The sequence below is a fragment of the Rhinatrema bivittatum genome, chromosome 1, assembly GCF_901001135.1.
Source record: "Rhinatrema bivittatum chromosome 1, aRhiBiv1.1, whole genome shotgun sequence".
Lineage (NCBI taxonomy): Eukaryota > Metazoa > Chordata > Amphibia > Gymnophiona > Rhinatrematidae > Rhinatrema > Rhinatrema bivittatum.
Window position 1 is genome coordinate 484,862,107 of NC_042615.1, and position 16,705 is coordinate 484,878,811.

Genomic DNA, 16,705 nt, shown 5'->3' on the forward strand with positions numbered 1-16,705 from the left:
TGGGCGCCGGATGCAATAATCAAATGAGCCCTCACACTAAAAAGGACGCGCTAGGGGAAATTCTGTGATTCTAGTGCTCCAAAGCATCAGGCGCCCAGGAGACGTGGCTGTGCGCGGATTAGGAAAAACGGACACTCACTACGAGAGCATCAGTTTTATCCCACCGCTTCAGAACTTCATAAACTGGCTGATCCACCATCATTTGAGAGAGGACACCTTACATAGTTTACACGAGGGAATGGCCAGCAGAAACATTAAAAGTTAATCGTTTCATGATAGTAAAATGGATGGATTCTTACAACACCCTGAATCTACAAAATAAGAAAGAAGGGCTTTGTTTTAGTTTTTAGTTGAGCCCCGCACGTGTGGGTTGATCTAAGGCCAGCTCCGAGTGCCCCTCCCCCGGCTCCCAGGTCCCGCCCCCTTCCCGTGCTGGAGGCGGGGCTCAGGAGCCCAGCGCGCGCCTTCAGAACGCACAGCCTCGGCTTCCGGAAGGGAAGGTCCTCGTGGGAGGGCAGAGCAGAGCAGCGCAGCGCAGCCATTCATTATGTTGCCCGTGTAAAAGATCCTGCCGACCTCTTCATTAAAAACGGCCAAAATTCCTCCTTCCCATGCCCTCACAAAAAAAGTCTGTATATCTGTAACCTAATAGGCACCGGGTCTGTGCTAACAGCGGCCTCGACCCCCCCACCCCTTCCCCCCTCAAAAGGTTGCAGGCGGTGAGCTGGCAGATCAGCTGAGATGATACCATTGAGTGAATGGATTGGTTAATCGCATGTTTTTTGGGGGGGGTGGGGGGAGTAATCAGCACTGCCAGTTCCAGAGGGGAGGGCCGCTCCGTTGTCTCTACCTTGTAGAAGAGCTGGGATCGGAAGCGAGTCCCCACTCTTGTGCTGCTGGCATGTGGCCGCTGCTGCTCCTGTGCCTCTCCATGGCCGTGGCCTATCCTGAGGTGGCCCTTCTGCACCAGGGCCAGGCCCAGCTGCGGAGGGTGGAGGATTACGCCAGGCACCCGCGTTACGGACGATGCTGGGCACAGGCCCTGAGGAGGGTGACTGCGGGCTGCCGACAGCTGAGCGAGGAGGAGCAGGGTAAGATTGCTCTGAGCTTCACGCACTGTCACCTGCAGAGGTAAGTCCGCTGCATGCGCGGAGGGGCAGGGCAGGAATCGGACGAGGGGAGCTGCCGCTGGCCCTGCCATAGGCCTTACTAGAACGGGGTGGGCCACTGGGCGCCTGGCCGGCTGACTTTCGGGCTGCTGCAGTGCCTGTCGTGAAATATCTAAAGTACCTGTATAGTGGAATATAAATAAATACAGAGACCTGCAGATCGCGCAAGAATAGACATCCCACTCCCCAGTACGGGTGCCTGTGTTCTCCTGCTGATCTGCATGTCAGCCTGAGTCCTGTAGAGAACCGCGTGGTGGTGGTGGTGCTCCCTGAACAGAAAATGAGAGATTACAGGCAGATAAGGAACAACTTGTTGGGTTACGGGGGAGAGAGGATACTAATGCTTAGCAAAGCAAAGTACCACAAAGGGGACAAGGGTGGGAGGTGTTATGTTGGGGCCACCAAGCCCCAATTGTTTTTGTGGGTGGTGAGGGTGCTATGTAACAAAACATTCCTATTATGTATCCACAGAAACCCTCTCCTACACACATCTCCAAACTTCATCCACTGTGAAATAAACTAAAATCCTACAAAACCCAAAATGCCAAGACATACAGTTGTGCTTATAAGTTTACATATTTATTTATTTATTAACTTTTATTTACCGACATTCGTGAAGCACATCATGCCGGTTTACAATGAACTCAGGTGGAAAAATACAATACAACAATGGAGCAATAAAACAAGGGAGGAGAGAGGGGAAGGAGGATAAGAAGGGGAAGAGGGAGAGAGGGTAGGAGGATAAGGAGGGGTGGGGGAAGGAGGGGATGGGAAAGGCAGAAAAAGATGAAGTAAAAACAAAATAGAGGAAACTATGTACAGTTGACAATATGTACAGTTACAATCAACTTAAGTAGAGCTAAGGAGGTATTGAAAACCGGCAGTATTATCTGGGCGACGGTATTCACTTAAATATAGCTTACAAGCCGTTAAGCCCGTTAAAACGGGCTACATCCCTCTGTCTCTCACCTCCCCCTCATTCTCTCTCCCCTCACTCTTCACCACCCCCTACCTCCCTCCCTCTCCTCCCACTCAGTCCCTCCCTCCCACTCAGTCTCACTCCCTCCCTCCCCCTCTCTCCCTCCCTCTCACTCAGTCCCACGCCCTCTCTCTCCTCCCCTCTCACTCAGTCCCCTCCCCTCTCTCCGTCCCTCCCTCTCTCTCTCTCCTCCCTCACTGCTGCCGCCCGTCTTCACCGCCGCTGCGGCCCTGTCTCTCACCTCTCCCTCATTCTCCCTCTCCCCCTTCCACTTACTCAAATCCCTGACTCTCACCTCTCCCTCATTCTCACTCTTCCCCACCCCCTACCTCTCTCCCACACACTCACCCACTCCTCCCTCCCTCTCACTCAGTCACTCCCTCCCACTCTCTCTCTGTCCCTCCCACTCCCTCCCTCCCTCTCAGTCCGTCCCTCCCTCTCTCTCTCGCTACTGACCGCTGCCGCTACCGCCGCCGCCATGTTTTGGTTTTTTTTGACGCCTAAGACCGACGTGCTCGCCCGCACATGCGCAGTAGAGCTGCTCTCTACTGCGCATTTGTGGCACGTCGGTCAAGCGTCTAGCTTATTTAAGGGGTAAACTAGAAGGATTTAGGGGCGGCCGGGAGGCACTGGGATCACTGGGGTAACTTGGAGGGTTGTGGAGGGGCAGAGGGTGGGTCGAGCGGAGAGGGGGGATGCAGGGGGTGGATGGTCGAGCAGGGAGGAGCTGAAGAGGGAGGAAATTTAAGTTTGGTTTGTATCGGGGTAGGCCTGTCGGAAAAGCCATGTCTTGACTCCTTTCTTGAAATTGTGAAGTGATGTCTCTTGGCGTAGGAAGGTGGGGAGGGAGTTCCAGAGGGTGGGGCCAGCGACGGAGAAAGCTCTCCCTCTGGTAAGAGATGAATGTGCTGATTTGAGGGATGGGGTGTGGAGAGTGCCATACCCCTGGCAGTCAAAAAAGCAAACATAATGTTGGAAATTATTAGAAAGGGAATGGTAAATACAACGGAAAATGTCATAATGCCTCTGTATCGCTCCATGGTGAGAGCACACCTTGAATACTGTGTACAATTCTGGTCGCCGCATCTCAAAAAAGATATAGTTGAAATGGAGAAGGTACAGAGAAGGGCAACCAAAATGATAAGGGGATGGAACAGCTCCCCTATGAGAAAAGGCTTTTCAGTTTGGAGAAAAGACGGCTGAGGGGGGATATGATAGAGGTGTTTAAAATCATGAAAGGTCTAGAATGGGTAAATGTGAATCAGTTATTTACTCTTTCCGATAATAGAAGGATTAGGGGGCACTCCATGAAGTTAGCATGTGGCACATTTGAAACGAATCGGAGAAAGTTCTTTTTCACTTAACGCACAATTAAACTCTGGAATTTGTTGCCAGGGGATGTGGTTGGTGCAGTTAGCGTAGCTGTGTTTAAAAAAAGGTTTGGATAAGTTCTTGGAGGAGAAGTCCATTACCTGCTATTAATTGTTGACTTAGAAAATAGACACTGCTATTACTAGCAATAGTTAAGATGGGATAGACTTGGTTTTTGGGTACTTGCCAGGTTCTTATGGCCTGGATTGGCCACTGTTGGAGACAGGATGCTGGGCTTGATGGACCCTTGTTCTGACCCAGTATGGCATGTTCTTATGTGTAGGATTTTAAGAAAATATGAGTGATCAGACAAAATGTCTCATTTTTAATGTTTCAAATTAAAACTATTATGCATCACAGAATAGCACAATCATTAAACAAACCATAGCAATAAGGGAAAAAAAAAATAAAATGGTCCTGTTAAAAAAAAAAAAAAAAAAAAAAAAAGTACATACCCTTGAATGTTTGGGCTGATAATACACACTCAGGTTGTCATACACAGGTTGAGATGGCAGTGAAGGGTAGGTTTCCACACCTGTGCCTTGTCTGATTGTAATTAGTGTCTGTGTATAAATAGTCACAGGCCCATGCAATACAGTGCATTGTTTAACCTGTGGTTGGATGCGCATTTTGGACGCACGTCCACAACCCCTTATGCTATAAGGAGATTAGCTTGTCTAAAACACACGTCCAATCCTCTTCAAAGCTAATGGCACTTCCCTGATTCAAAAAATAAAGTGCACCTGAAGCGCACATTTTTACTCTCGAATTAACGCCTGCTCAGAGAAGGTGTTATTTTTTTGAGTAGCCCAAAAAGTGAACAGAAAAGTAGAAAATGCTGCTTTTACATCTGACTTAATATCATAGCAATACTAAGTAAGAGGAACAAAAAGGACAACATTTAAAAAAAAAAAATGTGCTGGCAGTCGGGTTAGGAAAATGCATGCTCGATTAACAAGCATCCATTTTTCTAACCTGAGGCTGTGCATATGTTAGGAAAACTGATGCTTGTAAAATTGAGCATCCGTTTTCCTAATCGGCTGACAGCTGAGCCCTCCTGGGTGCCTGCTACCAAGGAGGCACTAGGGGCGCACAGTTCCCCTAGCACCTCCTTTTTACTGCAGCAGCCGTTGAGAGAGCAGACACTCAATCATGAGCCTGTTTTCCCCATGCCAATATTGCATCAGCCTGAATGTGTTTCTTAGTTCTTAAGAGACCCTTGAGCATTTTATACATGGCTGCACTGACTTTGGTTACTGAAGCATGGGGAAAGCAAAAGAACTGTCAAAGGATCTGCGAGCAAAAGTAGTCAACTTTATAAATCAGGAAAAGGATATAAAAAGATATCCAAAGATTTGAAAATGCCAATCAGTACTGTTCAAACTCTGATCAAGAAGTGGAAGATTATGGGTTCCCTGTACATTCCCAGATCAGTCCAGAATCCTCGGTTTTGCCTCACTACCAGCAGATGGAAACAGAGAAAGTTTTACTGATACTGTACATAACCCAGTATGCCACCTGCAGTCCCTCAGTACTTATCTGTCTCCGGTAGATGGTGTATAACCTGCAATCTGGAGAGAGAGAAAAAAAATTAAAAATTAAAATTTCTGGATCCTCCCAGGGGGTTATGAAGTCCTGGTGGGGCTATCCCCTCTGGTTTCAGGTGGACAAGCGGGGGTGGGGGGGGGAGGGGTGACACATCTGATAGCTCAGTCCAGAGGTCCATGGGGTGGACATCTGGTGGTCCAGATCCCTCATACCCCATGAGACAGCGGTGGAATCTGCTGGCAGTTCTGCACTGCAAGCCAAGTGGTTTGTCCTGGGCTGGGTTGCTAAAGTTTGGTGAAAGGAGACTGATATAGCCAGTGGTCTGGCTCTTTTCTGATCTGCCATGCGGCCTGCGCTCCTGGAACCTGAACCTCTGCACCGAAGGAAAGTTCTTTGTTTCTTGTTCTCAGAGAGTTTAAAAAAAAAAAAAGGGAACAAGGAACTTGTAAGAGGAATCTGTGCAGCAGTGGGGTTCCAGGGGAAAGCTATCTTAGCAGCTCGGGAAGCTCAGTGATGGGGTTTTTCGGCAACTTCTCTGCATGTGAAGGAAACCAGGTGTTGGCTTCTTGGCGCTGAGGAACTGTTAATGTTTCGGGTGCGGGGAAGAACAGCGTGTGCAAAAGTGGCATGGCGTTCAGGGGTCTATGTTGAGCATGACAACACCGGTAGAACAAGCCTTTTGGGTGACATGGTCTAGCGCTGAGGTTTTCCCCATCAGCGTGGAAATGGCAGCCATTTTCAATTCCCTAGCAGCATCTGCGGAAGAGGCAAGGGAATCCCCTCATCTGTCGCTTGCAGTTCCCTGTGCCACAGAGGTGCAGAGAGGCACTTGCACTGAGAAAGCAGTCTCTGGTTCTGGTAGAGGCTTCCTGCCAGTTTAAATGTGCTTATGCATAAAGCGTGTTTGTTTATTTATTTATTTAAAGTTCTTATATACCACTAATACAATTTGGTAATTGATCTATGCGGTTTACAATAAGACATGCATAAAAATTTAAAATACAGTAAATAAGACAAAAATAAAATGGAATACATGTATAAGGTTTGTAAAAGGTCAAGTAGGTTAAAATATAATAAGTAAATTAAAACTTAAGACTTAAAATGACCAGGTCAATACTTATATGAGAAGCAAATATTAGAGTAAGCTATGGGGTACTGTAAGCAGTTATACAGAAGTGGGTTTTTAAAGCTTTTTTAAAATCCTTGATATTTGATATGAGACGAATGTCTTCAGGTAAGGAGTTCCATAAAGCCGGACCAGCGACTGAAAAAGCGTGCTTGCGAGTTAGATCTAATCTGGCTGTTTTTATTGTTGGAATTTCAAGTATACATTTGTCCATTGCTCGTAGTTGATGGGTTGGTTTGTAAAGTTTTAACATTGAGCAAAGCCAGATTTCAGAAGGGTTGTAAATTAGGTTGTGTATTATGGTGAGGATTTTGTAATTAATGCAGAGTGAGATTGGAAACCAATGCAGAAGCTGAAGAGTTGGAGTGATGTGATCTTTATGGGGTATATTGTATAATAGGTGAGGTGCAGAGTTCTGAATGAGTTGAAGGGGATGGATAGTCGAGGCTGGTAGACCTAGATAAAGTGAGTTGCAGTAGTCAAGGCCAGATAATATCAAGGTTTGGACTACTGATCTGAAATTGGAATCATATGCTAGTGGTTTAAGTTTCTTTAGCATTTGTAGTTTGAAGAAAGATTTTTTTTTACAGTTATGTTATTGGACATGGAAAGTTTTGAATCTATGAGAATACCCAGATTTCTGGCACAGTTTGTTATGGGAATTGTATGGTCTTCGAAGATGAACTTATCAGGTGGACAGTGTATTGAATCTGGAACAGTTGATAAAAAGATCAGTTCAGTTTTTGATGCATTCAATTTCAATCTATTGTGCGATAGCCAGGTTTTAATTGTTTTTAAATACAGATGTAGTAGACATAGTGTATTCTTCCAATAATTTGAAAAGGGGATAATAAACTGTATGTCATCTGTGTACATTTTAAAGTTCAGATCAAGGCCAGATAGAATATGACACAGAGGGAGAAGATATATATTGAAGAGGATTGCTGACAGAGAAGAACCTTGGGGCACACCTGAGTTGGTAAAATACCAGTTGGAGTAGGTATTACCAAGGGTTATTCTTTGGGAGCGATTGGCTAAGAATGATTGGAACCATTGTAAGGCAAGACCAGATATGCCAATGCGTTCAAGGTTAGAAAGTAGGATTTCGTGGTTTAAGGTATCAAATGCAGCTGAAATATCAAGAAGAACAAGAATGTAGTCCATGTTGGTATCAAAACCTCTGATTCTGTGCTATGACCTTTTCTGAAACCATGTTGGTTAGGGTGTAGGATACTGTTATCTTGTATGTAATCGGTAAACTGTTTCAGTACAATGGATTCTGTAATTTTGGCTATTGATGGGAGTGTGGCAATAGGTTGATAGTTAAATCATGATCGTTCAGACATTTCTTTCTTTTTTAGGATTGGCATGATTGAGGTCTGTTTCAAAGTGGAAGGGAAAATACCTTGAGTGAGGGAGGCGTTTACTATATCAGATATGGAGGGAGCAATGCGTTCTTTAACACTTTTTAGTAAATATCCAGTACATGGGTTAAAAGGGCTATTAGAAGCTTTGGATTTTGTTAGAGTGTGGATTATAGTATTGGGATTTGTTGTGTCAAAAGGAGCTGAGTGTTTGAGGTAAGTTAGGTGTTGGAAGAGGAAGTGAAGCAAAATTGATTGAGATGTTTTCTATTTTTTCTTTGAAGTGTTGAGCTATTTTGCAAAAATCATTGGTAGAAGGTATGGCTGAGTTTTGGGGAGTAGATGTTAGGGATTTTACAATACTAAACAGAATATGAGGGTTGCCATTTACTGTATGAATTTTAGATGCATAAAACATTTTTTTTCATATCAATTTCTTTTTTTATGTAGGTGAAGGTGAGTAAAATAGGCTTGTTTGCCTATGGGTAATGGATTTTTGTGCAAATGGTGTTCTAGATTTCAAAGTTTACATTTCATGCAACGTAGGGATTCAGTATACCAGGGAGAGTGTGTTTTGGGCGGGTTCTTGCAAGATGTCAGAGAGGCTAAGATGTTCGTGGACTTTCAATATTTGTGTTCCAATATAGAAGCACGGAGTCATGATCTATAAAAGGGTTCGAGTTGATGTCTGGTGATTATAGATTCAATGAATGAGTCTGGGCTGATTTTTTTTTACGTCTTGTCGGAGATTTTTTAATAGTACTCAAATTTAGAGTAGTTATGAAGATGTGGTTTGATATTTCTTGTTAGCTTAATCATGAAATGATCCGACCAGGGTACTGGAGAAATAGCAGCAGATAGGTCAAAGCAAGATTGGTTGTAAAAGACTTGGTCTAACATATTGCCGAGTTTGTGAGTGGGGTTATTGATTCATTTTGGTGAAATTGGATTGGGAATACAACTGAGTGTTGATTATTGAAGTGAAGGTTGAAGTCACTTGCAATCAACGTATTAGAAAGCTCAGTGAGAAGGTAACTGTTTCAAGAAGTGAAGATAGATTGTGTGTAAGTGTACCAGGAGGACTGTACACAAGGCAAATGTTTAATAGGGAGGTAGATATTAAGAGCGTTTCAATAGATTCAGTTTTCTTGCTTGGAGATAAAGTTAATTTGACAATTGCTAAGAGACCTCCTCTACGATTGAGGCGTGGTTGAGAGAAATAAGTGTAGCCTTCGGGACAGAGATTGTTTAAGATGACCATGTCATATTCATATAACCATGTTTTGGTAATGAGGACAATATCAGGAGTGTGTTCAGAAATTAAATTGTGAATTATGGGTGTCTTCTTCCTGAGAGATTGTACATTGAAAAGTAGCATTATAAAAGAGGGCCCGTAAGAGAGCAGTAGATTTAGAGGGTGAGGTAGCTAGGGGTATATGGAGGATAAATACCGTGGTCGAGGTGGATGATGGGCTGGGTGCAGAGAGCCGACTTGTGATGACAGGGATATCCATTTTTGATGATGGAATAGTAGAGGGATAGAAACTGAAACAAATGAAGAAAATTGACGTTATATGTTGAATTATATGTAAGGGGCGAGCCCCTTTATTTAAATTTTTTCTATATCGTTTTAACAATTACATAATTGATCAAAGCGGTTTACATAATCAGATAAAATAAACAACTAAAAATAAATAAAAATCAAATAGTTACACATAAGAAATGCGCGGTGTCTCCGGTGTCGCTGTGAGCCCCCTAAGCCAACGCCTCCTGATGACGTCTGAGGTAGAGCAAGACTAGCCCACGCGGCTTAGGGGGAGCTGCGGGTAACTGGCAGCTGAGATTTGAGCAGCAAGTACCAGGAAAACTCCCGCGCTGAAGCTGGGAGCAATGATGGCAGGTAACAGCAGAGAGATGCAGGCTGAGTCCGGCATCGCTGTGAGCCCCTTAAGCTGATGCCTCCTGATGACGTCTGAGGTAGAGCAAGACTAGCCCGCGTGGCTTAGAGGGAGCTGCGGGTGACTGGTGCTGAGATTTGAGCAGCAAGTACCAGGAAAACTCCCGCGCTAAAGCTGGGAGCAGCAATGGCAGGTAACAGTGTGTTTAGCGGGATGCTGGCTCTTGGCCCCAGTTTCCATGGATTCTTAGCCACTGCGGAGGCCTAAGCTGTTGAGAAGCTCTTCAGGCTGATGATTTTTGGTGCCGGATGTTAAACGGATCCGGGCCTAAATGTACTGAAGGTGCAGGCAGGCTTTGCTTAGCCGTGTGGTAATCCATGGCAGCAGTTCTTTTCCCGCGTGCGTAGGCGCGGGCACGCATTCTTGCTGCATAGAGGTTGCATGCACAGGGACCTGTGTGCATAAGGCCATGGCCTAGATTTAAGCACGTACATCTGTGACCTAGTACTTGAGCGCGTATTTACATAGGTACTTGTGCATTTAAGGTTGCGATCTAGACTGGAGCACATATTTGCGCCGCTACTTGTGCGCGTATGACCATGGCCTATACAAATACATATTTGTGCATGTACTTCTGCGTGTACGACCACGACCTAGTCTAGAGCGCATATTTGCATGCGTCCTGAAGGGGTATGCGTGTACGCCCAGATGGCATTGGTGTGCGCACAGGAGGCCGCCTAGAGCCGAAGTTCAGGAGAGCTAGGTGCCTGGGACAATTAGGTCTAAGTGCTTTGCTCTCTGTGAGGCTTGCCTTCTGATAGCAATTCAGTCCTCACTCTCTCTGTTTGTGTCAGCGCTGTTTAGAAACTCAAAGCGATCTGACTGCTACAGCTTTTGCCCATGTTGGGACATCCCGTCTGCCTGTGGTGTCTTTGGAGGGCGGAGTGGAGTGGGAGGCGAGACAGTGGTCAGTTCTCCTCCTCCCTTGTTCCCGAGGACAGAAGCTTCCCCGAGAGAGAGAGGTTGGACAGAGCAAGTTATGGCCTATGGGCTCTGATATAGATCAATCCATCCTCCTCCTGGGTGGAATGTTTCCAGGACTTGCAGACCTTATTTCAGGGGTGCCCAGCAAAAGCGAAGCAACCTACTATGTAGGGATCGTGTATTTGGGCCTCTCAGTCACGGCAGGCAAATGCCACAGGGGGGCTGTCCCTGGTAATGTTTAAGGGGGTATGGATCATGAGACCTCAGAGGATTCTGATGGGGAATTGGCTTTCTCACCTCTAGAAGAGGGAGAAATTGCATATGATTGAGAGCCGCTTTGGACTCTGCTCAGATTTTTTCTTTTTTTCACAGAGGTGTCTTGCTGAGTTTGTTGACTCAGACTCTGAACACGCTCAGCATGGCTCGAGTCTGTTGGCTCAGACCCTGAACATGCTTAGTGTGGTCAGAGGTCATTTTTAAGTTAAATATCCTGTTTCTTTTCCCTCCGTATCAATTCAAGAGAGATTGGATTTAAGGAAGGTAAACTCTGAATTCCAACTCTGAGGTCCATCATAGTGGCAGTACGTAAGGGAGACTTCTTGGCATCTCTCGCCTTGATAGAGGCATATCTGCACATAGCCATCAGGCCAGAGCACCAGAGATTCTGGAGGTTCATGGTCCTAAGGGAACATTTTTGTTTCGAGCCCCTCCCTTCGACTGGCAGTGACTCATTGTGCCTTCATCAAGGTGATAGTGGTGAGGGCAGCTGCATTGCAAAAGGAGGGTGTGTTGGTGTATCTGGATGACTGGCTCATTCGTGCAAAATCAGATGACCTCTGTCGACAATCAGTCAAAAGGTACTGATGCGCTTGAAGTCTTTAGGATTGCTGGTGACATGTTGGTTCTGCTAGTACTGGAACACAGGGGGTGAGGAGAGAACCCGTGGCTGCACAACCGAGGTCCAGGACGGCTCAGCGGGCCTTTGTGCAGGTGGTGCAGTGTGCATTGGGAGACCACATTAGCATATCCAGGGTCCGGGAGGGCTTGTTGGGTATTGTGTGCAATCAGTGAGGCACGCATTGGAAGGCCACATTTCTCTACCTGCGGTTTGGGAGGGCTCTCGGAGGTGCGCTGTTGGCTCAGCACGCATGTGAGGATAGCATGGCGCAGACCATGCAGCGTGCCAAATCTTAAAGGGCCCGTGGAGAACAGTGTTTGCGCCTGAATGCAGGCACGCTCTATCCCGATTGTGCCTCCGGGGGCGAAGGCAGCTCCTAAGTGGTAACAGGCAAGCATTTCACCCATCGGGTGCCAGCAAGGAGGCAGTGGCCATCTTGTCTCCATGTGGTAAAAGGCAGATAGAGTCCAGGGAGGACAGGGCCTCCCTGCCCCCACTCCCGTGAGTGCAGGGCGCTCCTGAGGACCGGGAAATTGAGGAAGAGCCGGCTGAGGAGCTTGCTGAGGAGACCAGTGATTCAGAATTGTTTTTTTCCATTGGGTTTGGCTTACTACTACATAAAGCTTATATAGCCAGCCTAAAGCCACTGGCAGGGAACTTTGTCTTGGTTCTTTAGAAAGCACTATTTTGCCTTTACAACTCGAAGCAAAACAATCAGGATGCCAAAATCGAGTAGGCCCAGCTGGAGCTTAGAAAGACACAACCTCTCTGCTCAGAGCATGACCAGAAGCCTCCTCCAACATTTTTTTGAAGGGGTGAATAAATGTGGACAAAGGTAAACCGCTAGATGTAGTGTATTTGGATTTTCAGAAGGCGTTAGACAAAGTCCCTCATGAGGCTTCCAAGAAAACTAAAAAGTCATGGAATAGGAGGCGATGTTCTTTTATGGATTGCAAACTGGTTAAAAGACAGGAAACAGAGTAGGATTAAATGGTCTGTTATCACAGTGGGAAAAAGTAAACAGGGAAGTGCCTCAGTGATCCATACTTGGACCGAACATTTTAATATATTTATAAATGATCTGGAAAGGGGTATGATAAGTGAGGTGATCAGATTTGCAGATGTCACAAAATTATGCAGAGTAGTTAAATCTCAAGCGCATTGTGATAAATTGCAGGAGGACCTTATGAGACTGGAGGATTGGGCTTCTAAATGGCAAATAAAATTTAATGTGGACAAGTGCAAGATGTTACATATAGGAAAAAATAATCCATGCTGTAGTTACATGATATTAGGTTCCACATTAGGAGTTTCCATTCAGGAAAGAGATCTAGGTGTCATAGAAATCATCGGCTTAGTGTGCTGTGGCAGTCAAAAAAGCAAACAGAATGATAGGAATTATTAGGAAGCGAATGGCAAATAAAACGAATGTCATAATACCTCTGCATTGCTCCATGGTGAGATCGCAGTGTTTGGGTGGATTCTCGGGTACTGTGGCAGATGACCATGCCCACGGGGAGGAGCCCCGGGAGGCGCCACAGTACTGGACTAGACGCAGGATGCACAAACAGTGTGTGTTCTTTTATTGTACAGCTTGAAGGTGGCAGTAGTGAGGTAGTCTGGATGTAGCAGTCTCAGGACCCTCTGCAGAGGGAACCCTTCTCACCCCGTTGGTGTAGGGGAATTCCGGTGTAGGTTTCCCAGCAAGGCAGTACTGTGGATGAGAGAGACTGAGAGTTACATTACTCACTAGATGGTGGCTGTAGGTATGCGATTCCACCAGGTTGAAGAAGATGGTACAGGCACCGAGGCGCAGGAAGCAACGTAGGAGAATGTGTCTTCCTTCATGATGGGCCACCAGTAAAACTTTTGCAGTTTAGACAGAGTTCTGCGTTGACCAGGGTGTCCAGCCAGTTTGGAGTCGTGAGCCCATGCTAGCAGTTTTTTTCTGAGATTCTTGGGTACGATGGTTTTACCTGCAGGTACTGAGTGAGTAGCTGCCAAAATAACTCTTTTCGGATTGATGATATATTGCGGTTCCTCTGGGATGTCCTCAGAGATGAATGAGCAAGATAAGGCATCTGCTCTGATGTTTTTATCTCCAGGGTGGTATTTCAGCACAAAGTCGAATCTGTTGAAAAACAGAGACCATCTCACTTGCCTATGGTTTAGGCACTGTGTGTGGCTGAGGTACTCCAGATTCTTATGGTCTGTAAAGACAGTGACCTGATGTTGTGCTCCTTCGAGCCAAGGGCGCCACTCCTCGAATGCCATCTTTATTGCCAGGAGCTCTTTATCGCCTATTCCGAAATTTTTCTCTGCTGGAGAGAAGCGACAAGAGAAGAATGAGCATGGGTGTAAAGCCTTGGAATCACCGGCCTGACTTAGCACGGCCCCTACGCCACGTCTGAGGCTTCGACCTCAAAGGTGAAGGGCTTAGTGGGATCCGGCTTGTGGTGAAGGGCTTAGTGGGATCCGGCTTGTGGTGAAGGGCTTAGTGGGATCCGGCTTGCTCGAGAAGGCGTCTTTTAGTTTCTGGAATGCAGTTATTGCCTCCATAGACCAATTAGCAACATTGGCACCTTTCTTGTTCATAGCTGTAAGCGGAACAGTGAGCGAGGAGTAGTTCTTGATGAAAGTTCAGTAATAGTTTGTGAAACCTAAGAAATGCCTGAGAGCCTTCAGACCAGTGGGTTGATCCCAATTCTTAATGCTCTCCATCTGGAACCCTTGGTTGGAAACAATGTAGCCCAGGAAAGGCACTGATTCCTTGTGAAATTCACACTTAGACAACTTAGCGTATATAGTTGATTCTCATGGAGTCTTTGCAGCACTCTTTTGACATCCTCCAGATGAATGGTCATGTCTTGGGAGAATATCAAGATGTCATCTAAGAATATGACGACACCTTTATAGAGGAGATCCGGAAAATGTCATTCATTAAATTTTGGAAGACAGCCGGGGCGTTGCACAGGCCAAAGGGCATCACTAAATATTCAAAGTGACCGTCCCAAGTGTTGAAGGCCATCTTCCATTTATCACCTGAGCAAATGCGAAGTAAGTTGTAGGCTTCTTTAAGATCAAGCTTGGAGAATATCTTGGCTCCCTGTAGTCTGTCAAATAGCTCTGAGATGAGAGGTAGTGGGTAACGATCTTTCACAGTTATCTCTTTGAGACCTCTATAATCTATACATGGACGTAATGTTCCATCCTTCTTCCCCACAGAGAAGAAGCTTGCGCCAGCAGGAGACTTGGAGGGTCTTATGAAGCCTTTTTGAAGGTTTTCCTGAATATATGCGGACATGGCTTTATTCTCTGCCACGGAGAGAGGGTACAGCCGTCCCTTGGGTGGTTCAGTGTTAGGCTTCAGATTAATAGCGCAATCATAGGATCTGTTATGGTTAAGCAGTGTTTGGGTGGATTCTTGGGTACTGTGGCAGATGACCATGCACAAGGGGAGGAGCCCTGTGAGGAGCCACAGTACTGGGCTAAACACAGGACGCACAAACACAGTTAGTTCTTTATTTATACAGCTTGAAGTATACCACCAGAGGTGGCAGTAGTGAGGTAGTCTGGATGTGGCAGTCTCAGGACTCTCGGCAGAGGGGACCCTTCTCACCCCGTTGGTATAGGGGATTTCTGGTGTAGGTTTCCCAGCAAGGCAGTACTGTGGATGAGAGAGACTGAGAGATTACTCACTAGATGGTTGCTGTAGGTATGCGATTCCACCAGGTTGAAGATGGTACAGGCACCGAGGCAGGGAGAGCAGGCCCTCGAGGAGCGAGTACCCAGGTTAGCAATACCCCGAAGGGCAGAGAGAGAGCTTCCAGCGGCAGCACAGAAGCGGCAGAGTAGCTTAGACCGACCGAGACCAATCCTTTGCTAACTCAACAAGCTAGCAACTTACCGTATTTTTCACTCCATAAGACGCACCTGACCATAAGACGCACCTAGGATTCAGAGGGGGAAAATTAAAAAAAAAAAAAATTGTGCTAAACCGGCTCTGCGTCTGGGCGTCTTATGGAGCAAATTAGGGGAGTGCATAGCTTTTTTTTCTCCCCATTTTGTTTTCGGGTCTGGGGAGGGCCATTTCGGTCCACTCCCCAGATCAGAAAACGTTTCTTTCTCTGGGAACCCCCTCCCCCCCCCAAACCCCCACCCTCCTGACCCCCCCAAGACCTGCCGACTTAATTTACTGCAACCCCCCACCCTCCTGACCCCCCAAGACCTGCCAAACGTCCCTGGTGGTCCAGGAGTGGTCCGGGAATGATCTCCTCGGCTTCGGCCGTCGGCTGCCAGTAAACAAAATGGCGCCGACGGCCCTTTGCCCTCACTATGTCACTGAGACCGACCAATAGCAGCGGTCGGTCCCAGTGACATAGGGCAAAGGGCCGTCGGCGCCATTTTGATTACTGGCAGCCGACGGCCGAAGCCGAGGAGATCGTTCCCGGACCACTCCTGGACCCCCGCTGGACCACCAGGGACGTTTGGCAGGTCTTGGGGGAGTCAGGGGGGGGGGTGTTAGATTTTTGTTTGTTTTTTTTTTATATTCGCTCCATAAGACGCACATACATTTTCCCCCCACTTTTGGGGGAAAAAAAGTGCGTCTTATGGAGCGAAAAATACGGTAGTACAGGCTATATACCCGGATGGCGTGACATCAGTAGAGGGGAACGCCCCCGAGGTTCGCGTCAATGCTGGAATAAAGACATGGGTGGCGTGTGCACGTGTACCCTAGTAGGCCCTTGGGAGGAGCATGGCGGGAGGCAGCACCATAGCCGTTCCGGGGACGCTGGAGAGGTCAGCTTGTAGACGTGGCTGTAGCCATTTTTAAAACCGGAGAAAATTCTTTTTCACTCAATGTATAGATAAGCTCTGGAATTCATTGTCCGAGGATGTGGATATGGCAGTTAGTATAACAGGGTTTTAAAAGGTTTGGAGAAGCTCCTAGAGGAGAAGTTCATAAACTACTCTTAATCAGTAAGGAATAGTAGCTTGAGATCTATTTAATGTTTAGGTACTTGCCAGAACTTGTGACATGGATTGGCCACTGTTGGATGCAGGATGCTGGGTTTGATGAACCCTAGGTCTGACCCAGTATGGCATATCTTATGTTCTCAAGGGCTTGCTGGTAACTGAGGGGAGGGTCCCTGAGGCCATCCATTGCATGAGGCTCCGAATGTGCATCAGTCCCAAAGTTTGCTCTGGCAAGAGATACAACTTAGCCATAGCTCCCACTTCAGGAGATTCTCAATTCTGGTCTATCAACTTCTTCACCTACTTCAGTAAAGAAAAAAAGCCTTAGAAGGCCCATGCAGTCCATCCAGGTCAGGATTCACGCCCTCATTATCTGAATCCTCTTGTGTGA

The 16,705-nt window shown here is 46.6% G+C and overlaps 1 protein-coding gene across 1 annotated transcript in view; it reads left to right on the forward strand.

Annotated features, from left to right (window-relative positions):
• Nucleotides 1-502: 502 nt before the first annotated feature.
• LOC115094525 overlaps nucleotides 503-16,705 on the forward strand; it is a 60,682-nt gene continuing 44,479 nt past the window's right edge. The window contains exon 1 of the mRNA XM_029607663.1: nucleotides 503-1,131. Within this exon, the coding sequence (XP_029463523.1) occupies nucleotides 776-1,131 (356 nt within the window). The 5' untranslated portion in view covers nucleotides 503-775. The remainder of the gene's footprint in view (nucleotides 1,132-16,705) is intronic.